This window comes from Globicephala melas, chromosome 9 (genome assembly GCF_963455315.2).
Source record: "Globicephala melas chromosome 9, mGloMel1.2, whole genome shotgun sequence".
NCBI classification, from domain to species: Eukaryota; Metazoa; Chordata; class Mammalia; order Artiodactyla; family Delphinidae; genus Globicephala; species Globicephala melas.
In genome coordinates this window covers 44441945-44466954 of record NC_083322.1, presented here as the reverse complement: position 1 = coordinate 44466954, position 25010 = coordinate 44441945, and the positions used below count along the sequence as shown (strand labels likewise).

Below are 25010 nucleotides of genomic sequence, written 5' to 3'. Positions count from 1 at the left end.
CATTTCTTGAAAAACCATTCTTCCACATATGTTGTCTTTTTTTAAAAACTGTTTCAGGTGGAAGGGTAAACCTAATTCTTGGTAGCGCTCTTTGCAGAAGCAGATGTCCATGGATTGTATTTTGTCCACTCCACTCTTCACAACTGACTTACGTTTCATGAACTGACATCTTTAACATTCCAATTCTCAGAACATTCAATAAAGGAAAAATTCCTGCTGAACTCCCTCCCTGGGACTTGGTAAATAACCTTGCAGGGTCTAATTATAGAGAATCATTTGAGAGACACAAACAGTGGCTATCTCTTATATCTCTGTTAATGTAGTCACATAAAGTTAAGGGCAAATTCATATTTCTGGGCAACTATAAAAATTATAGCTATGCTGTTTCAAACATGACTAAAAACACACTGAAAATAATTCATTCATGTGGCACCCCACAAGTCTCCCAATGACAGTGTAAAAACAGCCTCTGAGAGAATCTTGGCTCAGAAACCTAGATCTTTTTATGTTAGTACATTTCTCCCTAAGAAACAAGGTATTTTCAAAGAGCATTCATTCTTTGAAGTCAGTTAGAAAATTAGTGCTGCAGGGTACTAAACAGTACTTTAGTAGCCTGACAGAGATAATGTACAACTGCAATGTGTTCATTTTGCCAGGATGTAATTTACCCTTTCAGCACATGTTCCTTCCTTCTGTGTGTGCCTCAGCTCATTGGAGTTTGGGAATAGCCAACTGTAGTCTAGTTTCCATTGAGTTTCTTTCTGAATGCATAGAATATTAAACTTCAAAACATAGTGGGTTTGATCACACTGGACACCAAATTGTGCTTGGATACTCCCTTTCAAAAATTAGAGCTGGTTCCCCGGGGTTGGATTAAGGGTAGGAGCATTAAAAATAGTTAAACTGACTCCCTCTGGTCATCAGATGTAATAAGATCCGTTAAAAAGAAATGTTCAAAAAGTATCTGTTTGTTACTAGATAGTTTCTAAAAATCAATATATCTACTGATATGCATATCATTTAAAATTTGTTCTAAAGTAGAGAGTTTTAATGCAATGGAGAAGCGGCATATGAAGCTGATCAAATTCTTTTCCACTTCATGCCACTAAGAAATAACTTTAGTCCTGATAGGATTTTGGGCTAAGATAACACAAGTAACTAAAGCCCAATGATCTAAGTCCTGATGACACCAAAGCAATGATAATGACTGATGTCGTGTTAGCCCATCAATGAAATTAAAATACAAAGTTTTTCATGCCTAGACTTACAAGTATATGGACACACCAGACTCAGTTTGAATCAGTGGAAGGTTGGAGTTATGGAGGGAAAAAGGATAGACATCAGAAAATGTCCCTTCTTTATTTACTGCATCCTGTTCACTGCCCTATGGGATCAAGAATCCTATTTATTAAATAATCAAGCTTTATGCTTATTTGTACAATAGAACAAATTATCTATTTCATCACTTCACCCCACCAAAAAAAAAAAACAGTGTAATTATTTAAAATACTGGTGATAATTCAGTTAAAAAAGACACAGGTAAAATAAAAGGGCGTAATGAAGGTGATAAAATTTAACCTACAATGCTCACATGAATACATTACAACAGTTATTTATAGCACAATACAAACATACAACAAGATTCAAGACCCCATGTTAAAGATCTGGGAATTGGTTTATTCTGGGCTTTTATGATGTAGGAATTCAGACGGGTCAGTCACTGGATATAGGATGGGTCAGGTGTCCAGGTGCTGGGTTTATAACTAACAGCATTCTCCTCTACTGTACATATTCTGGCTTGTGTTACCTTAACTTGGGTCTAATGATGTCTGGGACTTGAACAAACCTTACTCATAACAGAGTCTGGCTAAGAGACTGTCATTCTGAATCCTATTTTATCTCCATGTAATTCATGTCTTAGTCACAATTATTCAAGGAGGGTATGTATTAAGCAAGTGGTTTCCATTTGCATAAACAATTTGGTAAAAAAACTGGACATGTGTGTTCCCCAGATATTATGTGATAAGACAACTGGGGTGAGTTATTTGAATGATCTTCAAAGAAAGAACTGATTTCATGCATATGGGTAAAGAGAGCATATCACAATGGCTTAGAGATGAAAACTAAAGGCAATTCTCTCTTTTTAACAGATGTATGAGTTGTATTCAAATTTCTTCTTACTCCTCAACCTGATTACCCTGCATTTGTTCTTCTCTGACTAACCAAACTACTCAAAGAATAGCTTAGCATCTAATACAATGTCTGCAGGGAGGTATGGTTCAAAGAGTCTCAGACCCTAACAAAAACCACTTCCTAAAACTTTCATTTTTAGTTTAATATCACTTATATGTATGGGGGGATAACTAGGAATAAGCCCATGTTATAATTGAAACAGGAGGATTATATAAAAGGTGAGAGTAGTTTTCTCAATCTGATGGTCCAAAGTTTGGAGGGCAATATAATTTGAACTTTCAGATTTTACAAAGAATGGAATGCTATTTATGCAAAGTAAAAGCAGTGCTCATGAAGCTCATCACAATGTAGGTTCATTCTAACTGGTCTGGGATTGTCATCCAAAGCTTGCCTTTAAGATGTACTCTTGCTGACCAAACTGTATTCTACAGCTATGCACATTCTGCAGTATGTGGGCCTCCCAACATACTGATAACACTGAACAGATTTCTGTTTTTGTTCTTCCCCAAAATAATAACTCATTAAAGGTATAAAAAATTGAAAACTGAAAACATGGAACATTTCCCATTTACGCTGCATAATTCACAGAGACTTATATTCCATTCCATTATAATCAGCAAGCCCAGAATCACCTTTTCATAAAGTTTAAAATGAAAAATGGCAAGTGGGAAAAGAAAGAGTATAGAACTCATTTGTGATGGAGAAAGTATGGTGGAAGGGAAAAGATACAACAATAATTTGTAAACTATTGAAAAGGGGATAATAGTACTCTTTAAATGCAGTGAATGTTTTTTTTCAGGGTATAAGACTACATTAACAATTCCACACAATTGCAACTTTATGTGTAAATCTAACAAGCTTGCATTAAATTGCACAATTTATGGAAAAATATAATGGGAATTATGCTCTTACCATCTGTTTTCTTTGAATCATTTCTGACATTGGATTGATCCTTCTTGTCTGTCTTATTTTTATCATCTTTCAAGTCACCTGAAAGTAATAAACATGACAAACAGTACATGTATAAAGCTAACGGGGAAGTTATAAATATCTTTAAACCTGTCAAGGTAAAAAAAGAAAAAAACCACATAATTTTAGTCGTGAGGGGTTACATGTCTGAGTGTAAATATCAGGAAACTGGATTAGGCCCTGGAAATTGGATTATGATCTGGAAATTAAGACTGAAAGTTCATGTTAAACAGGATTGTACTAAAGTCAATGGTGTTATTTTCCAAGGAAGGCAGTTCAGCTTTACTATTAGGCTGTGGAGTGAGGAAAAACCTGCGTTACTGTAAGTTATATCAATTAATAGCTACTATTTAACTTCTATGTGCTTTTCCTTATCTGCAAAATGGTGATAATAATACCTACTTTATAGGCATAATATAAGGATAAATGCATTTAAGGTATTGAATGTGCTATCTGGCACATCACTCAATGACAGCTGTTATTCTAAAACTGAGCTGTAAATGGTACTTTAATTAATGAGCTTGTTGAAATGTAATATGTAAAAGTTAAAAAACACTATGCACACCAGTGTAGAGTGAACATGTGTCAAAAATTTATTTAATTCATTTATGAAGGAACCAGGAAGACAGTAAGGATGGTTCCAAGAGCATTTAAGGAAATGGATAGGGGCTTCCCTGGCGGCGCAGTGGTTGAGAGTCCACCTGCCGATGCAGGGGACGCGGGTTCGTGCCCCGGTCCGGGAAGATCCCACGTGCCGCGGAGCGGCTGGGCCCGTGAGCCATGGCCGCTGAGCCTGCACTTCCGGAGCCTGTGCTCCGCAACGGGAGAGGCCACAGCAGTGAGAGGCCCGCGTACAGCAAAAAAAAAAAAAAAAAAAAAAAAGGAAATGGGTATTTCTAAGTATTTTAGAAATATATTAAAATAAGATTGCTAGGTTAGAGACGAAACTGGTTATGTCCTACAGGGCAATAAAACTATAACTGTTGGGGTTATCTCCTCTAGTAGTCAAAAATCTACATGTTAGTACATAACCTCACAGTACCTAGGCTTGAGCAAATAGTAAATGACAAAGTTAAACATAGTCATGTTCTTCTAAAACAAGGGGTCAGCAAATTATTGTCCGTGGGCCAATCTGGCTTGTTATCATTTTTGGAAATAAAGTTTTACTGGAACATAGCCACATCCATTCATTTATATAATGTCTGTAGTTGCTTTCCTGCTGCAACGGTAGAGTTGAATAGTTGCAGCAGAGACATGCAAAGCCAGGAATATTTATTATCTGGGCCTACACAGAAAAAGTTTGCTGACCCCTGCCTAAGACAGTTAAATAATCCTTGGGCAGGTCTTTTTTGACAATATGCCAGTGTGACATTGAAAGGACATGGTATTTCTTCTCTCAGATTTCTTCTCAAGTTTCGGATATTTTTCTTACAAATCTTACTGATGGCGGCTTTCTTTTTAGCCTGCATAAAACCAAGAATAAATTACTACTAAATTACTGGCATTAATAAAGCAAAAAGACCCTAATAATTATTGCAGCCAGGAAGCGGGGAGCAGGGCCCAAGGCGGGAAGGGTACATTTATCTTTTCTGCTTTCTTTGTGCCAGGCAGTGTGCTAAATGCCTTACATGCATCATTTCATTAAATTCTCATAGCAACCCCATTATGAAGGTACTATTATTGAAAGTAGACAAATTCGTCAAAGATTAATTCACTAAGTGATCAATTTGCTGAATCACCAAATGATTGAGGATGTTTTCCAAGTTTGAGTTTTTCCTTGACTTCACTGCGGACACTCTGTCACACGCTGGTCGGGCCAGCTGTGTTGAGTGCAGTGGACTGCTCTCCTGAATGTATTTCACACACTCTCAGGCTGCATCTCTGCCCCAAACTTTGCAAGAGTGTCTGCTGCTATAGCAAAACTGCTCCTGTTGGCTATTTTAGATCTGGTTTAAGCCATTGATCTGACAAATGACCAACTGATCTTTCTACAAAGTGATTTTGCTTAAGTATTAAATAGTCTTAAGCAAAAACCCACAGAATCATCTCTATCTTATGGCTCTGGAACCTAAAGCACAGATAAAGTAATTTACCATAACATACACAGATAGGTCTGATTCTAGAGGCCAAGCTCTCAAGTACTGTATTTTGCAACTTCCCTATGAAGCTTAAGTTCTAGATTTCAGACTTTCATTTACTGTTGCCATTTTTAAATGCCTTTGGCCTATAGATTTATGTAGAAATGGTTACCCAAGGATAATTCAAGACCATTTTAGGTTACATTCTACAAAATAAGTAGTTTTAATGGAATTTGACAAACTTTAAGCTTGAGGGAAGGGGAGTCAACTCTGGCCACAGTGCCAGCAGGAGGAGTGTGAGTGAAGCACATGGTCATTGCACATTACCACCACCAATGGCCAAAATAGATGGATTCCTTTGGAAACCCCATGGAACAGTTCAAGCACTGGCTCTTCCCTATTTTAAGGATGCCAGAAATGAACTCAAGGATGATCCTGAGTCTTGTAGTCAAACTAATTCCCTATAGAAAAATGGTCTTTCTTTCCTCAATGAGACGTCACACCTCTAATGCACAATACTTTAAGGTCTCAGGGTTGCCCTGGACTGGAGCTTTACCCACAGCTGCAGCAGGGCCAGGGTGTCTTCCAGAGGTCAGGAGGAGGCGTCTGATGTGCTGGATGCTAGCCAGCAGCCTGTGTTAGCTTGCCTTCTCCTCAGTCAGGGTTAGGGAGGCTAAAGGGGAAAGTACCTTGATGGAGACCAAAGCTTAGGGGTTCCCATGACTGCTGATAGGGGACCAAATGTCTAGAACCACAATTAGCCAATATCCTTCAGCTCCATCCTGGAAGTTATCTTGAGCGACCACAAAGAAGGGTGCTGGGAAAGTGACACATGTTTGTTTGATGATGTTCCTTGAACAGAATCCATTAGGTAATTTCCCATGGGTTGAATATGGACTAACGGCTGATGTGAGCTGTTATTCAATAAACAGGGGGAAACAAAAGAGCCTTTCTGTGCAGTTATAAATCATTTTAATTAGGCTGCTGCAACCAAGTCCCGAACCACCATTAGCCTTTATTATTATTGCTCAAAATTGATTTCTTTTCCCACCTCTCATTTAATGCTTAATTTTTAAGGGAAATGGTAGACTACTGCTTACTTTGGGAAATGAACGCAGTTGTGAGTCAATCCAGTCTAGCTGGAGGCTCAGGCTCCTGTTTGCTTTCAGGCACTCCCCTAACCATCTTCAAAATAAATTATTGCCACCTCTGCCCTCTCTGGGTATTTGTTTATACCTGTCTCGTAGAATGTATAACCTCCTTTGTGACCAGCATGTTTGTATTCATTGGTTTCTCTCCCTGACCAGACCAGGGGTTGGCAAACTATGGCCCATGAGCCAAAAGTGGCCCCAATGCCTGGTCATATAGGTCCCACAACCTGAAAACAGTTTTTAATATTATTAAATGGTTGAAAAAAGAGAAGGATATTTAATGACATGTGAAAATTTTAATTTTCATAAATAAAGTTTTATTGCAACACAGCCATGCTCACTTGTTTACATGTTATCTGTGGCTGTTTTTGTACTAAAACAGGCATGTTAAGTAGTTGCAACAGAAACTGTAGGGCTGCAAAGCATAAAATTTACTGTCTGGTCCTTTATAGAAAGAGTGTGCCAACCCCTGGAATAAACAGATTATAAGCTTCTTGTGGACAGTAACTGGGTCTCAATATTCCTCCTACTTCCTACTCTCACCAACAGCACTGAACTGTGCAAATAAGGGCATGCTGGTTAAGGAATACAGAATTTGGACTCACATATTCCTATTTGACCTGAAATCTCTACTTAATGTTTGCTTGGCCTTAAGCAAGTGATTTAATCTTTCTGAGTCTCGGTTTCCTCATCTGCAAAATGGAAATGAGTATATCTACCTCATGCAGTTGCTAGGATTTTTAAATTATTTAGTGTATGTAAAATCCCACATACGGTGTCCAGCACATATTAAACATTCCATAACTGTTACTGACATAATAATGGCTGTTTTTATTAAGAGAAAGACATTTTAAACCCACTTCCCTAACAGAAAAAAAAGTAGGGAAGAAACACATCTTGCCTTTCTCACCAGTCCTTACATATTCCCCCTCTGGGAAGGAGAGACTCATCTAGAAGGAAGAGTTGAGTATGCACAGCTCAGCTCAGCCACCCGTTTCTCCAGCCCCCAGCCCCCTCTGAGATGCGTTTTCCATGAGACACACACCTTTTCTGTTACTGCAGAAGCAGCCTGCTTAGATGCAGAGTGGGGGGTGAGGGACGAGGTCTGATCCCACCTGCTCTGCCAGTGTCCTGTGGGCCATGCCCAGTTCAGGGCAGATGTGTGTGGAAGCCCATGTGCTCAGCAGATCAAGTCCGTGTTTTCCAGTTCAGCTCCAGCTGCAGTGGAGCTAACACTGTGATCACTTTCTGATTCTGGTATCTCCCTCTCAGTTGGTTCCACCCTCAGTAGGGGAAAACAGGGGTGTTTTGCATTGCTCTCTAAAACTCCAACAGTTGTATTAGAAATTCTTATTGAATTGAACATATTTTCTGACCTATGATGCGCTTGAATACAAAGCAGACTAGTTACGAGCTGTCTCCAGAACCTGGCTGCTGAGAGGCTGGGCAAGTCGGATGATGGCCTTCCCTGCCTCCTGGGGTGTTCGTGGGGCTTACCTGAAGGAATTTAGGCAAAGCTCTTGGAACACGACGTGAGCTTTTTTTTTTTTTAAACACCTTTTCATTTTATTTATTTATTTATTTAATTTATTTATTTGGCTACGTCGGGTCTTCGTTGCTGTGCGCGGGCTTTCTCTAGTTGCAGCTAGTGGGGGCTACTCTTCGTTGCGGTGCGCGGGCTTCTCACTGCGGTGGCTTCTCTTGTTGCGGAGCACGAGCTCTAGGCGCGAGGACTTCAGGATTTGTGGCACGTGGGCTCAGTAATTGTGCTTCACGGGCTCTAGAGTGTAGGCTCAGTAGTTGCGGCACACAGGACTAGTTGCTCCGCGGCATGTGGGATCTTCCGGGAGCAGGGATCGAACTCGTGTCCCCTGCATTGGCAGGCAGATTCTTAACCAGTGCGCCACCAGGGAAGTCCTAACATGAGCTCTTATCATTATTACATGTATTAAAACATTGTTTTCTGTTCTACATGTTATATATGTCAATTGCAAAAATAATTGGAGAGTGTCGTGCTAAGCACTTTCTACGTATTTCTCATTTACTTGGGCTGTGTAGCATAATAGCTAGACCATGGTTCAGAGGAGATCACCTGGACCTACCAGGCAGGTGAGAGAGTGAATATGTAAAGAGAGAATTTATTTATTTATTTTTCTATTTATTTATTTATTTTTATTCTTTTTAAAGGATGGTCTTTTATTTTTTATTTATTTTTTGGCTACACCACGTGGCTTGCCGGATCTTAGTTCCCCAACCAGGGATCGAACCCGGGCCCTCTGCAGTGGAAGTGCCAAGTCCTAAACACTGAACCACCAGGAAATTCCCAAGAGAGAATTTTAAACAGCATCTGGTGTATAATCAATAAATGCTAGTTGTTTTATTGTCATTGTTGCTTTTGCTACCATTATTATTATTGGAAGCTCACAAGTGGCCCAAGCTGTGAGCAGTTATTATTATGCACATTTTACAGAGACAATGGAAGGTTAAGTAACCTGGCCAAGGCCAGCAAGACGTGAGAGGCACAGTTGTGACTTGAATCCAGGTCTGTCTGACTGCCAGATGACCATGCCACAACCTGGCACTTGAAAGCTCCAGTGACTCTGAACTTCCTGCTCTTCCCTAAACAAGGTAAGCAATTCCATGCCCCTATGCATTAGCTCATCGTATTCTCTCTGGCTGAGAAGTCCCTGTGTCCCCCCAAATTTCAGCATTTGAAACGCAGCTTAGACATCACCTCTTCTTGAAGCTTTCTTTGACATTTACTACATCTTGCAATCCCCAGACCCAACAAAGCTACTCTTTTCTGCACATGGCCCTTGGGTATTTTATCTGCCATACCACTACTGTTACTGGCTCAGAATTAATTCTGAGGGTGTCCATATCCCCTAGGAGATTGTGGACTTCTTGTGGCCTTTTCATTTCTAAATTCTCAGTGCCAAGAGCAGTGCTTGGCACGGAGTTGTTAACCAATAAATATTTGCTGCATTAAATATAAGAAATCATCAACTGTATGCACACGACAGTGACCAGCTCATCCTGGCTTGTCTGGAACTTTTCTGGTTTTACTACTGAAAACCCTGAATCCCAGGAAACCGCTCATTCCCAGGCTAATGTATGTACTCGTTCACCTACAGATATATAGACAATACTATGGAAATAGACCTTAGGCAGACATGAGTGCCGGCCCTGCCAGGGGGATGGTACCTACAGAAGACTGCCTTTCTATTCATTCATTCCTGCGTTAAGCACTCAGGAATGTGCTGGGATTGCTAATAGGAATTTCCCCTGCTGGTAGGCAGGTGCTGGCCAGAGTCTCCAAAACGACCCAGCTGGAAAGGGCCCAAAAGATATAAATCTCCCCAGAGAGCATGGCCTAAGCAAGCTTCTGGCTGCTTTTGATGGGATCCTAATAGAATCCACAACCTAGGGAGGTATGATCAGCAGCTGCTGGATGGCCAGGGCAGCCCTGCTCTGTGACCTGTCCTCACAGGGGCAGTTCTTTGCCAGCGTCCATTCATCACATCATTAGCACCCTGAAAAGAGCCTTTCACCGGCGTAATCCTACTCACCATTCTGTTGCTTTTCTCCTGATGACTTCTCAGCTTTGGAATTTTTCCCACGAGGGCTGTCACTTTGGTTTGTTCCTGTTCCGTTGACTTGATTCTTAGCTTCCCCAGATGCCTTTTTCTCGGCTTTACCAGATGCACCTTCTTCAGCCTGGCTTTTGGCTTCCATTTCCTTTTGCTTCTCCTCTGCGGCCAGGCGAGCCTTTTCTTCTGCTTCCTTCTTGGCCTTCTCCTCTGCATCCAGAACAAACCAGGAAAGGTGGAGAAAATATAAAAAGAGGTCATGCCATTAGGAGAATTGCCTCTTTGAACAAAAGCAAGAGTTTGCATTGGGAATTAATGCACTAAAATGACCTAAGGTGTTTACTGTGTGTTTGGGGTATAGTTTTGGTTAACTCAAGTCAGATTGGTATGTATATTCAGGAAACCAATAAAATCTGTTCATGGTGATGTCATTTCTGAAAACAGTGGGTTAGAAGAAGGGGATGGGGAGAAAGTAATAATAAGGATAATAATAATTAATAAACCGATACTGTAATTGGCATTATTAATATTAATATTACCATCAATAAGTTCTCTTGAGTGTGTCCTCTATGCCAGGTATTATACTAAGTGTTTTCCAAGGATTACCTCCTCTCATTCTCAACCTCGTATGGCAGCTACTAATATTGTAACCCTATTTTACAAACGTGGAATTGAGGCTCAAAGACATTACAAAGCTCTCCCACAGCCCAGTAAAAACTGAAGTTTCATGTAGATTTGCTTAGGAACTGGAGTTTAAACATAAAAACACTGATTACAAAACCAAAATACAGGGAAAATAACCACCACTAGAATAATACTGTTGCAGGCCACTGTCTGTGAATTTAAAAGTAGGAGGAGTGTAATTGGGCCTCACAAAAAACATGGTCTTCAAACTGTCCACAGGGTGAGAGGTGGCCTTTAGTTTGGCCAGGGATGCTGGTCTGTGTCTTCCTCTTTAATGAGAGGATGTCAGCCTTATTTCCAATTTGGTTGACTGTGAAAGGGTCTGGCTCTGTGTTTAATCAAAAACATAGTGTAATTGCCTATGGTCAAGGATTCATGAAAAAATGGATACATTCATTCAACTAATATTTATTGAGCAGCTACAGTGTCAAGTACTGTTTTAGGCACTGGGAATACAGCAGCAAGCAAGAAGACTTATAGAGTAGAAAATACCATAATTAAGCAAACAAATCACTAGGATAATTTCAGATGGTGAAAAGAGTTTTACAGAAAAGTAATATGATGGAATGCGATGGGCATAAGGGAAGGAGGTGGCATTAGGTAAGGAGGTGAAGTAGGTGACATTTGACCAAATCTTGAATGATGAATTGCTGACCATGCAATAATCAAGAAAAAAGAGCATTCCAGGCAGAGGAAATAAAAAGTGTAAGGCCGTAAGACGGGAATGAGCTTGGTACGTTCCAGGGACAATGAGTTAGCCAGTATGGCTAAAGCAAATTTAGTAAGGGGTTAGTGACAGATGATGTGGTCAAGTGACCAAGGACATGCAAGGTTGAGATCATGCAGAGGCTTGGAGGCAATGAAGTGGAGCTGGATTGTAGGAAGTAACCTACAGAGACCAACAGAAGGCACCTAACAGAAACCAATCCTCCCTTAAGGTCTACAGACTCACTGTCTAGCATTCAATTCACTCAAAAGGGCTTCCAACCTCCACTATGAAAAGCATTATTGCCTTTTTTTCTCTAGATGTGTTACAAATGCCCCACACCTCATTACCAGGGGTCTTCTTTACTTCCCTTGGTTAGCCCTGGTCCTGAAAACAGATGGCTTTCCTAGATGACAGGTGAAATTTTAATCTAATGGGCACCAGAGTGGTTATGCATGTGATCACGTTTCCCTTTGTTTCGGCTGCTAAAGAGCACAAAGCCCAGATTTGGTTCCAGGTTCACACGTTCACCGGGCTTTATGGCGTATTTTGTGCATGTCTATGACCTCTGGCTTCATTTTACTCTTCCTGCCCTTACATTTGCCTGGCTCAGATGTCCTCCTTAATATTTTATGAAGTTTTCATTCATCCTTTCATCGATTCATCCAACCACCTATCCAAACCAATACCCTGGCCTCACCCCTGACAAATTAAATCAGACTCTGGAGGGAGAGAGGCAAAAATAGGATATTTTTAATGCTCTCCAGATGAGTCTAACATGCAATAAGGATTGATAAGCACTGATTTAAATTTCAAATGTTTGCCATTCAATATTTCATGATATTCTACTTCCCAACAGGATGTATTTATAATTTACAGTGAAGAGGTAAGGAAAAATTTCTTAACAAAACTGCATAATTATGTGCATATATAGTATAATATGTCTTCTGACTCCTACAGAAAGGTACAACTAAAGAGTAAAAGAATGCCCTTGCAGAAGATAGGGAGATGGCATTCTCAAGTAGGCTGCAGGCCCACAGAAGGCTCCCTAGAATGTTTGTCCAGACTTCCTCTTATCCTTCTGTAATGCCCCGAGGACAAAGGTCAAATGTCATCTCCATCACTGAATTCCCAGTGCTTGGTATAATGCCTGGCACCTAGCAGGTGCTCACGGAGTATTTGTCGACTAAATGAAATGTACACAGAGGGTGTGATTCACCCTATCTGCCAATGAACCTGACTCATATTCCATCATCAGCAATCCAGACCAGTATAAAATACAGGAACTATACACACCCTAAAGTCCTATCCTGAAAAAAATCAGCCATTTGACTGTATTTGACTATAGGTAAGGAAAAAGATGACTGTACTTACTACACAGAGAGGGGAAGAGGGCCAAGGGGGAAGAGAATTCATTTATACTCAGATATCAGGTAAAATAATGTATAATCCTCTCACAGAATCCCCACTGAATCTACTGCAAACTTTCAACATTCAAAATATCCCCGTTAAAAGTAATTTTGATGAAAGCTGAAGGTATTAAATTCTGCTTTGCTACAAGAGTACAACATATTATCTAAGCAAGAAAAATTCATTTGACAACTGAGTCAGACCAATTTTCTATGGAAAATCTAGCAACCCCCCCCAAAAACCGGGGGGTACATTTCAGAAACAAGTCTGTTTGGGCTCAACTACAGTTGACAGTAGGCAATTAGTGTTTAAATTAGTGAATGGTAGCTCTTATAACATCATAATCAGATCCGACATGATTCCTTTCTCTGCAGCAGTCATGTTCCAATGGATGGCTCTGAAATGTTCTACAACTTCTCTACTCTACTCCTATCTCTTCTTTGTATCTCTGAAATATCTGATATTAGTGTGATCAGCCATCAGCATCCAGTGCTACTACTCAAAATAAGTAGACAAAAACAAGCAAACACATAAATAAGAAAAGAGAAAATAAATTGACAGAAGGAACATCTGTTCCACTGTAATCCAATCCTCTTACATTTTCAAGGTGAAATATTAATATACATAAAATCTTTCCTACTATGAGACACAGTAGGTGATAGAACAATTAATTTGTATATGGTAACAGTTCCATATATACAAAGAATGAACTTTTCAGGTTTTAGATTTAACATCCATGGAACTCCTAGGCTCCTAGACTAGTAGAAAGCAAACACTGTAGTTCAATCTCATTTCCTTCTGCTTTCCATTTCACACCATCTGTAGTGATGTGATCATTATGAAGATGGCCAAAAGCAAGGAGCTAAAGACTTAAGGTAGAGCACAGCCCTCATGATCTATAAATTACATTCCTCCTGAGAGCTGGTTCTATCCCACACTGAATGTCTGTGCAGTCTTGGAGAAATACATTGATTTCTTCATTTCATTTGCCTTTCTGAATAACAATACTATAGGCTCTTGGTTAAAAATGATATTGGGCTAAGTATTCCTTAATATAATTCTCTGAAATGCCTACCTAAACCACCTACAAACAGAGAGAGAAAGAAAGAAAAGGAGAGAAACTAACTTAATAAAGACAACCAAGCACTATGTGAATTCTGAGTAGTCAAGTTTTGATTATATACAAGAACAACAGAAAGGTACTCCTAGCTAATTCAGGACTCAGAAGATGTTCCCATTGGACCTTTCTAAAAACTTTAGCAAAAGTGCTTCAGCTGACAGAAAAATTCAATCAACATTAAAAACTCAGAATGAGGGAATTCCCTGGCAGTCCAGTGGTTAGGACTCTGCACTTTCACTGCCGAGGGAGCAGGCAGGTTCAATCTCTGGTTGGGGAACTAAGACTCTGCAAGCCACGCAGCGTGGCCAAAAAAAAAAAAAAGAAAAAAAACCTCAGAATGAGGAAAATATGTTATTGATGCACAGTAAAACCAGTACATCATAGTGTTAAATAAAAATAATTGTTAAGCTAGATATAAAACTTGATGCAAATATTTAAAATAATATTAAAGAATAAGTTAATTGTAAAATAGCAATTTACTTACAATCACCTAGGTTGAAAATCTTTTATTGTTTCAATAAAAACTGAGTGACAATGGAGGAAATTTTTAAAAACTCAATAAACTTCTCAGCACTTGCAAAGGAGTATCATTATATACTATTTCATATTTACCTTGATAGAGACATAATTCAATAAAAAATATGAAGATAATCTGTAGTAAAATAAAAATAGGATATATTTTAAAAAAACAAACAAAGTTAAAAGGTATAATATATGACAAACTAACTGGACAGAGGCAGGGCAGAAACTGCAAGACAGTTTGTCAACTGAAGAGTTACTATTCTTAATATATAAAAAGTTATTATTAATCAGCAATAAAAATATAAACATCCCAATGAGAAAAATAAAGGGGGAAAATATAGGGAAATGGCACTCTCACTACACTTCCACTGAAAGAGAACACGGTTTAAAAAAAAAACTTTCCTGAAAGAAATTTGATGATATACATCAAGAGCTTTAGAATTTTTCATCTACTTTGACAGAGGAATTCCATATCTAGAAATTTACCCTAAATAATCAGATGTAGGCTCAAAGACTGCTGAACTTGTATGTTCATAACCATGTTATATACAATAATGAAGAACTAGAAACCAAAATGCTCAGTAACAGAGAAATGGTTCAACTATGGTATTCCAAACAATGTAGCCATTTACATCATATTTTCTAAGAATATTCAGTATCAGAATAAAATCTTCAAAATAGAAACAGAGAAGGAAAATACTATATTACATACACTATAATCTCAACTCAAGGGGAAATTTTTACTTATAAATATGCATTGAAAATCGAATTAAAAAGAATTACATCAGAATTTCAACAGTAGTTATATTTGGCTGGAGAGGTTATGAGTGATTTTTATTTTCTTCTTTATATATTTTGTTTATATTTCAGCATGGTAACCTAAACACCTACTATTCTTACACCAGAAAAAAATGTTTAAAAAGTATTAAATCCTGAATGGAAACTGATCAATATTTATCAGACTTGCAAACTGTTATACCTACACATCTTTGTTTGGGAATAATGATTTTCAGCCCTAAGAGCTGTAAAAAAAAATACTGATTCAATTTTTCCTAACAACTATGCGTTCTGGCCTAGCTAGCTTTGTAAATCAGTTTGATTAATAAAACTAAAACTTTAGATCCAATTCCATTTCTGATCAATTTAATAACAACATATATTTAAGTGCCCCACGCAGGGCAGCCTTTGCTGAAATCAGGGTTTTCTGGTAAAAAAGAAACATGAGCAAAACAGCCTGGAATAGTATAGCATAAACCAACCACCAATGGAAAAACAGATGCAAACTGAATTTCTTAATACCAGCCAACCAGCCAACGGCATTATTGGGAAGCTGAAAATGTTATAAAATATTCATTATAGGTGGGCATTTTGACCACCACCTTCTTAACTTTGCATTCAAACTTCTAACTTTCTTTTCCAGTTTTTCAAAATAACAGCTACTACTTATCAGGCACTAACCGTGTGCAGGCTCTGTTCTCAGTGCTTTACATATGTAATTTCTGTTCTTTTCATCAACTCTGCGATGTCTATTATCATCCCCCAAAGGGAATTTTTCTCAAAGACTCTGTCTGAATTGCCAAAGAGCACAGGGCAAGTAGGGATTCAACTCTCTCTTTTCCCAACTTTTGCTTTGATACCCAAACTATCCTCCCACGAAATATATGTGTGCCTTTGTCTACCCCTTTTTCCTTGTTCTCCCTTTCCAAATTCATGGCTCAACCCCAGGCATCCTTCAAATCCTAGCTACAAGATGCCTTCTCAAGCACCCCAACCAAGGTTAGGGACAAGTTAGCTTAAGACTATCTCTATCAGCACACCTCACATATTTAAAAACTATTAGTGCTTATTTATCTGTTCTTTTTAAAGGGCCAATTTTCTCCTAGAAAAGAAACTGTCTAATGCTCCCCCAGGTGGTTAGTTTCAGAAGGTAATTTTAGTAAGCCACACAATTGCAGACAAATTATTTTGAAGTACCACTTTCAATTGCGTGCTGTCAGGAACTGAATTTTCAAGTGTAACGAGTGTAATTGATTATAAGAGAGTGCTTCTTTGGGGGGCTTCCCTGGTGGCGCAGCGGTTGGGAGTCCGCCTGCCGATGCAGGGGACACGGGTTCATGCCCCCGTCCGGGAAGATCCCACGTGCCACGGAGCGGCTGGGCCCGTGAGCCATGGCCGCTGAGCCCGTGCGTCCAGAGCCTGTGCTCCGCAACGGGAGAGGCCACAGCAGTGAGAGGCCAGCGTACCGCAAAAAACACAAAACAAAACAAAAAAGACGAGTGCTTCTTTGAAATGATGCAGTAGCTACCATTGCTGCTTGCAGTGCCTGCCAACAGGGAGGATTTCAATGTTTAAAGCATCTGAATAGACTGTGAGAGGCCACACCTAAAATATGGAAGAGGCGTTGGCTCCCTCCAGAGCTCAGGATGCAACCTCTGTCCCCACATGATAAGGGCCCAATTATGCCTTAAAAGAGTCGTAAAGATAAACCCTTTGCCCCACCTGAACTGAACAGCCACTTGGACAGGACACAGTGCTGGCCTTTGAATAATTCCAGCAGTGAGGTCTTATCTCTTCCACACTAGAAGCAGCCCCCTGCCCCCAGTGTTTGAGGACCAAGACTGCCAGAACGTGCTGTGCCTGTCTACTCCTACTCTTCTTCTCACTTGTCCAGACACTGGGTGGATACAAGTGTGGGATGCTGTGACCGGAGATAAAACTTTCCTTGCCTATAATGAGTGTCTGGGGCTCGGGGCCAGTAGGTGCTGGCGATGAGTGCAAAGCTTCAACTGAACTCCCATTCTTACTTTGAAAGAAACTCTGTACAAATGCCTCCCCACCCCACCCAGGAGACCGTGAGCTTTGAGGACAAGGATGTCTGTTATTCACCTCTGTGAATAACACAGAGTACAGAGCCTGGCATACGGTAGGCATTCAATAGACGTTGGCGAAAACTGACTGGTATTGAAGGCTCACTTCCACAAACCCCATTGAGATCAGTCTCCTTGCTGGGCTCTAGAGCCATCCACGTCTGTGCCCTCTCTGGAATCAGGCATCACAGCTTCCTAAGACTTACCTCAGGGATGTGTTCCTACCTAGACTATAGCATGAGCATGCAGTATGTACGAATCATGTAGCACATGCTCAATAAACACAAACATGCATATGAGCAAATGAATTTCAGAAAAACAGATTTCAGGGTTTGTTTGTTTGTTTGTTTCTAGTATCAAGAGTGATGACTTTTCTGTCTTCAAATTTCTGTTAACCTGCACATTACCTTCATCTTAGAAGGTTAGCCTGAGTAATGGCTGAAGGGAAATTGAGAACATGAAAGATAAAAATGCATGTAAGGAGATTAAAGCCCCTTCTATCCCAACATAATGGCCGAAGTGGCTACTGGCTAGGCTTCATTTAGATAAAAGAAGGAATAAAGGCCTCATAAATGTGCCGCATGACATGAAATAAGAATGACAAAATGGCCTAGCAGAAACCAAGAAATAGCAACACCCATTCTCTGTAGAATCTTCTGGTCATATAGCACAAAGGTCACGCTGTCGGGAAGCTTGGTGGTCAGCCTCATTCTCTCGTGCACTGAGTGTTCGATATAATGAAGATCAAAAGATGGTCGATCCTAACATTCAGCAATTTGAATTTATATCCTGAGTTTGTGCTTCATTTGCAACACCTATAAATCAGGGGTGGCAGTGCCTTGCTTTGTAAGCGGGTCTGAGTGGTCTGGATAATATTCCCCAGCAGCACGTTACCTTTGGGCACCTTGGCCCTCCATCTCTCCCGATTGACGTGCACCACCTCAGTCCAAGTGGCTTTAAAACTCTTACAGTCAACAGGGATGACCGAATTGTTGATTAGGGCACTTCCTTCTGAGCCAGAGCTCTTGACACCTGATCGCTTTGCATCTGTCGAACTGATGTTGTTCAAACTGGAGGACAAAAAAAAAAACCATACGGAAGAATTGGGAGATTGGGATTGACATACATACACTAATATGTATAAAATAGATAACTAATAAGAACCTGTTGTATAAAAAAGTAAATAAAATAAAAAATTCAAAAAAACCCCACAACATACGGAAGAGGAGGGTTAGTATTTGGAAAATGTGTGCCGATAAACAAGCCTGAGAGAAGAGTGGTTAATACTCAGTTAACACTCAATTTCACTGTGTGAAATTCCTGGGGCCTGAGCTTTGTAATTCCTATTTTCCATATTCAACAGCTGGGAAAGTCTCCATATTCAGCAGGAAAACAAAACCCCAAGATTTCAGCCTCATGACTATTGATCGTCCCCACAGTCCCTATAGTTCAGATGTTCTTTTTCCATATGACTAGGTTCCCCCACACAAGAATTCTCTGCCTTTGACTTTCGGAAATCAATGCATTTAAACTTGACTTCTACTTGGTTCCACAGTTCACCCACCTGCCTCCACACTGACCACTTTTCCAAGTTACCCAGTCACTTGGTCCTCTTTCTTTCCAGCTCTCCCTCCCCCTGAAGTCAAGATCCTCTGATCTCAGGATCCCCAAGGCCAGAGTAAGGTGATTTCCTTATGTTCCTGGGGAAGGTGGAGAGGCACAGACAGCATGGAGATTGTGGGAGATCGGTCATGCAGGAGACCTTTTTAAAGATGGTATCATTTTAAGATTTGAACATAGGGAATACAGTAATATATATAACATTATAATATAGGAAGTACCATCCTTCTGGGAAACTTTAAAGTATCACACACTCCCAAGGAGCTACAGTAGTGACTGACGCAAATGCAAATCCACTGAATGACAACCAAGACTGACTAGATAAGTAGGGCAGGTCTCAGCCCAGCGCCGGCAGAGCTGTGGAGCTGTGGGACTCTGGCAGGGGGCTCCTGTCCTCCTTGTTAGCAGCCTTGACTGGGTCCCTCCATCTTAAGCATCCCTGGGGTCCCACTGTCCTAATATTCTTCTTGCCTTTCTTCCTCTTATTTACTCCTTCTCTTGCTCTTTTCTTCTTTTTCTTCATTACATTTCTCTCCTTTATGACAAAGCCCAAGGTTTTGCATGGACGAGGAGGAGGGGAGAGTTGTACTACTGGTAATACGACTAGTAAAGACCGAGCGTTAGCTTTATTGTAGCTGACACCTCCCCTGTGCTGGACCCTGTTATAAGGGCTTTACGGAGATTAAATAATTCATTTAATCCTCCCAGTAACCTATGAGTAGAATCCATGCTTTCTCAGATGGGGAAACTGAGGCAACTTGCCTGAGATGTGGCACAGCTAATAAGTAATGGAATCAGGATGTTTAAGCCAGGATTGTGACTCCAGAGGCTGTGCTCTTTGACTACTAAACTACCCTCAATATAGTGAAGTTGTGGCAGAAGGTGATTTAAAATTTCAGTTTTTTTCTATTTTCTTCCTGAACCTAGAAATGAAAGTCAGTTTCATTTCTTGTGATAACTCTGATCAGTGGTACTTTCCTTTTGGAGTATGGGGAGCAAGGACCCTCTGGGCACAGCAGGTAAAGTGCAGGGACTGATGCTGTTGAGAGCAAAGCCACCAAAAGAGAGAATGCGGGGTGGGGGGTTGGTACTGGTAACCTGCTGGTCATCACCTAGACCCTGGTCATCCCCTTACAGGCCAGCCTGGAGAGTACAGAGAGTACAACTTTGAGTCCTCCTTTTATCTTTTTTTTTTTTTTTGTGGTACGCGGGCCTCTCACTGTTGTGGCCTCTCCCGTTGCAGAGCACAGGCTCCAGACGCGCAGGCCCAGCGGCCATGGCTCATGGGCCGAGCCGCTCCGCGGTATGTGGGATCTTCCCGGACCGGGGCACGAACCCGCGTCCCCTGCATCGGCAGGCAGACTCTCAACCACTGCGCCACCAGGGAAGCCCCTCCTTTTATCTTTTATAAGGAGGAGGTAGGATGAACATAATTATGAAGTACCACCCCCATCCCTTCCAGAAGAAGTCTATCCCCATGGACAGGCCACCCTGACTCCCAGCTTTCAAGATTCAGCACTGACCTTGAACGCCTCTGTCCTGTCCCACCAGTTTGAGAGGTTTCATCAATTAGTGGACTCAAGATCTTTTCTGTCATGTCCGTGAGCACAGTGAAGGTGGGTTCCACAATGAAATCAATGAAGCCTGAAGAGAAACAGCAAAACTTCAGAGGAACTGCATATTAACTTGGGCCTTTCCATATGTTCCCATGCCAACTGATGGGTTGTATCTTTCTTTTAAAATTCATCTTCATAGGAGCGCCAGATCAGATTAGGAGAGACTAGGTTGGTCTTAATCATTTAATATATTCCTTGCTTTGCATATCAGGAGTCAGTTCCATTTCTCCTACATAACCTTCCTATAACTTTTTAGGAGATAGTTCAATAAAGTGCTTAAAAATGCAAGTTCAACATCTACTATGTAAAAAAACGATGTAATAGGTGCTGCATAAAAGACTAAGATGTGTAACACAACCTGCCTGCCCTAGGAAGGTTATAGGAGGAATTAAATGAGCACAAAAATGGAAAGGGCTAAAGGAGAAGCCCAAATAAAGGCTCCTGAGAAGGTAAGGGAGGGAGGATATTTTCCCTTGCACCGAGAAGGCTGCAAACAGCATCATGGAGGTTGTGATGTTTGAGCTGAGCCCTTAAGGGTATTCATTCTAGATGCAGGGGGTGAAATAAGCAAAGTGACAAGGATAGGGAAAAGTGCAGGATGTGTCTGGAGAATGACTGGGGCTTAGGGACTCTTTTGAAGTCAGAAAGGGAAAGCCTGGGGAGGCAGGTCATTATCAGCTCAGGAGGGAGGTTCTTACGTATCAGGCTAAAGGTTAGGATTTAGATAGGCACTAGGAGCCCCTTGAGATGTCTGGGCAGCATTGTAATAAGATTTTTTTCTGATGTTATTTGGGAGAGTTAATCTGGCAAGATGGATGGGAAGGGAGAGAGCCATAGGGGCTGAGGCTGGGAAACTCATTTTAGAAGCTGTTGCAATAGCTCAAAGGCAAGGTAAGGAAGGCAGGATCCAGTGCCATTTTAAGGTGAGAGTGTGGTGGAGGCACAGATACATGCACAGTGGGAGGAGGTCCTGCCTCTAGGTGGGATCTGTCAGAGACTTCCAACAGGAAGGCAGAGAGAACAGGGACAACGGGGGAGAATGTGACTGGGGAGGAAGACGGTGGGCTTGGTCTTAGATTTGCTGACTTGAGGTACCAGGGACCTATCCAGATGGAAGAGGGTCAAAAGAATTGGAAGAAACAGGGTTGGAAACTAGGAGAAGGGTCAGATCTGGAACTATACCTTTGAGAGATCACCATGCTGGGGAGATAATTGATGCTGGGCTAGACTGACTGTCTCAACAGTTCAAAAATACCCCAGTGTTCTGTGACACATCAGGAGAAAATACAGAATCTGGAACTAAGGGTGATAACTCATTACACAGCCACATGAAACTAGATACCAGTCAAAGGAAATACAGTGTTTGGAAACATACAAATGCTTATTTGGTTTTTACAGTGACCAAGGTGGAAGTGATACTGGCATTCAATGCCCAGCAGTGAAGGATGCTAAAAATCCTGTAACGTAATTGGCAAGACAAGAATTGTCCCAAGCGAATACCAATAGTGTCCTGATAAAGAAACACTGATAGCCAAATTTGAATTGTAGTTAATTGCAGTATAATTTTAAGCAGAAATTGAAGTGTTTGATGACAGTATTTTCACCTTTTTTTTTTCTCACAAGTTAAATTCATTCAACATGTCCAAACCCAAACAAACTCATCAGCTTTCCCTCCAGTCCTTGTAAACAGGACATGGCTCAACCACTCAACCTAGATTGCTGCCTTTATCTTAGTCTTGCATCCAGCTGAATCCTTAATGTTTTATATGCTACCTCTCTCCTGTATTGCCTTAGTTCTGATACTCAACATCTCCTCCCTGTAACATTGCAGAAAGCACCGCTGGAGCCCTTGCCTCTAGTCTTACTCAAAACCCTCCAATTAATCCTCCATACTACTGAGAGAGAAATCTTTCTAAAGCAGGGATTGGCAAACCTTTTCTGTAAAGGGCCAGATAGTAATATTTTAGGTTTTGTGGGCCACATACAAAACCTAAACAAAGGAGTTTGTCATACAACTGCTTAACTCTGCCACTGTAGTGCAAAAGCAGCCATAGACAATATGCAAATGAATGAGCTTAACTGTGTTGTAATAAATCTTTATTCACAAGACCAAGCAGTTGGACAGATTTGGCCCACAGGCTATAGTTTGCTGATTCTTACTCTAAAACATCAATTTATATATAGTTTTAACCTTACTTAAAATTCTTTAGCTGTGCCCTCATTTCCTACAGGAAAGTATAAGCACATGCTATTCCTAACCTGGACCTGATTTTCTCTCCAAACATGTCCCTCACCACATCCTATTCCCTACCTACTGCTCCAGCCAAATGGAACTATTTGTAATTAATTCCCTGACAATACTATACTGTTTTAAATTTCCTTGTTTAGTATTTGCTGATCCTTGTCTGCAATTTCCTTCCACCCACCCCTATCCACCTCTAACACATATCACCATTTGCCTAGACACTGCCTACTTATCTCCTAGGACTCAACTCAAACATTACCTTTAAACAAGTCTTTCTGGGTCTAATGTTCACACACTCTGTTCTGTATCTCATTGTACCATGCACAATCTCTACCTTAGCATTGTAACAATCTAATAGATTTTGTTTTCTCAATCTCTTGCCTACCACCCAATACTGGTTCAATGTCTTTGGGAGCAGACACCATGTATAATTTGTCTTTGTTTTTTTTATAACATCTGTTACAGTGCCTAGCAGTGCCCTACACCTAACAGGAACTCAATATATTAATATGAAAAAAATTAATAAGTCCCCAAAACACAAGTAGAAAACAATCAATAAATCTTTGTTGAATTTATTTTTTGAATGATTTCAGACTCTTCCAAGGTGGAGATCACTGATGACATTTAATTTATGTTTGGCACTGGTACCCTCCCTCACACCTGAAGAATTCTGTAATGCCCATATATTATGGTTATTAGCAGTGTGAAAGTTATCTTTACCAAAAAAAAAGTGCTAAATTTTATTTTTAAGGAAGGAAGGAAGGGAGGGAGGAGGGAGGGAGGGAGAGAGGAGGAAGGAAGGGAGGAAAGAGGAAGGGGAAGGAAACATTTTAAAAGAGCCATTCCTGGAAGTAGGGTCATCCAGGAAATGGTGCTGTCCTGGAAACAGGGCTAGAGGAAGCATCACTGAGGAAACTTCTGGTATTGCATGCAGAATGGAGAGACTGAAATAGCATGGCTTCCCACCACTAGTTCTTGTCATTGCCTTAGTGTTAAGGTCCCTTTTTCTCTTGGCAGGGAATGATGGAGACAGCAGAGTGTCACTGTCTAATCTTCCTGGGAACCAGCTACACTCCAGGGAGAAGGATGGGGAGAGCTGCTCCATCAGCTCAACCAGCCAAAGCCATGAGCACAGCAAGCAGAATGGAGCCAGGTTCCCAGCTGAAGAATCACTGGGAGCATCTGTGCTTACTTCCAGACACTCCTTTCTGGTTTCTCGTTCCATCCAATGGATTGGCAAACACGTACCTACTTGTGACTGGGCAACCATGGTGGACTTTCGGTCACACAGAGGAGAAAAAGGTAGCCCCAGCTCGGCTTCTCTATCACCCTAGAAAAACAGGAAGTCAAAGTAAATTAACAACAACAGGCTGAGCTGCCCAGATTTTATTTCACAACTCCAGCTGCCACAAAGGCCACTGGTCTTTATTTTAATTATTCCCGTTACATTATGTAATATGTCCTTTTGGGACCTGCTCCTCTGCATAAAAGACACCCAGAGGCTGAAGCCCTCCGGGATCCAATCATTCCATCCAACTGCAAAGGTGCATGCTGTCGTATAGAAAGCCTCACCAGACAGCAACAGGTCCCCCAAGGAAAATAAGAACAGCAACGTGTCCTGTGGCCTAGAGCCAGCACAGCAGTCAGAATTCTTGTGTGCTCTCCAGTTGCCCTGTGCTGACCTGCCCTGTGCTGGCCTTTCTTGAGCCAGCAAGCCCCTCCCAGTTGTGGGGAGTGTCTAAGACACCAATTCTAATTGGACTGATTTGGACTCATTCTCCAAGTGCTACCTAAAGCCATAAACAGCTGGAGTAAGTGCTTCTGGGGTCTTCACTGCAGGGCTCAGTGATGATGAAAAGTAGAATGAAAAATAAGCAAAGTAAGTAATTGTTTGTGTTTATCAAGTTAGACAATAATAAAACATGATTCTCCGGCCAATATGTTCTCAATCTCACCAAAAAACAAGACTATAATAAGCAAGTGCTATGGAAAGTCTAAATAGTGATGGAGATGATTTTTAAAAACCATTCTGAACCAGAGCGCAATACTTCAGTCACACGCCCAGAGGAAAGGGAAAATGTGTCACCCTTCTGAGAGCCGCAAAGTTGTGCTGATTCAATTTAACAGAAAAGAATCTGCCCAGGTTAATGGCTACTGACTTGGGCTTGAATCTGGCCTTGCTCTCGTCACCTGTGTGATCACAGGAAATTTATATTCCCTCTCCACATTTCAATTTTTT

General features: G+C 40.8%; 1 protein-coding gene across 9 annotated transcripts in view; it reads right to left on the bottom strand.

Moving 5' to 3' along the window:
• PDE1C (phosphodiesterase 1C) overlaps window positions 1-25010 on the bottom strand; it is a 554383-nt gene that overhangs the window by 46863 nt on the left and 482510 nt on the right. For 8 of the 9 annotated variants that reach the window (XR_009565283.1, XM_060305446.1, XM_060305445.1 and 5 more), the window contains 5 exons: window positions 24020-24101; window positions 20434-20554; window positions 18185-18360; window positions 9961-10191; window positions 3106-3183 (listed from right to left, as the gene is read on the bottom strand). Coding sequence is in view for 8 of the 9 variants with exons in the window: in XM_060305446.1 (XP_060161429.1) it covers window positions 3106-3183; window positions 9961-10191; window positions 18185-18360; window positions 20434-20554; window positions 24020-24101 (688 nt within the window). In the remaining variant the exon portion in view is untranslated. The remainder of the gene's footprint in view (window positions 1-3105; window positions 3184-9960; window positions 10192-18184; window positions 18361-20433; window positions 20555-24019; window positions 24102-25010) is intronic. The other variant, XM_060305447.1, reaches the window with a different exon arrangement.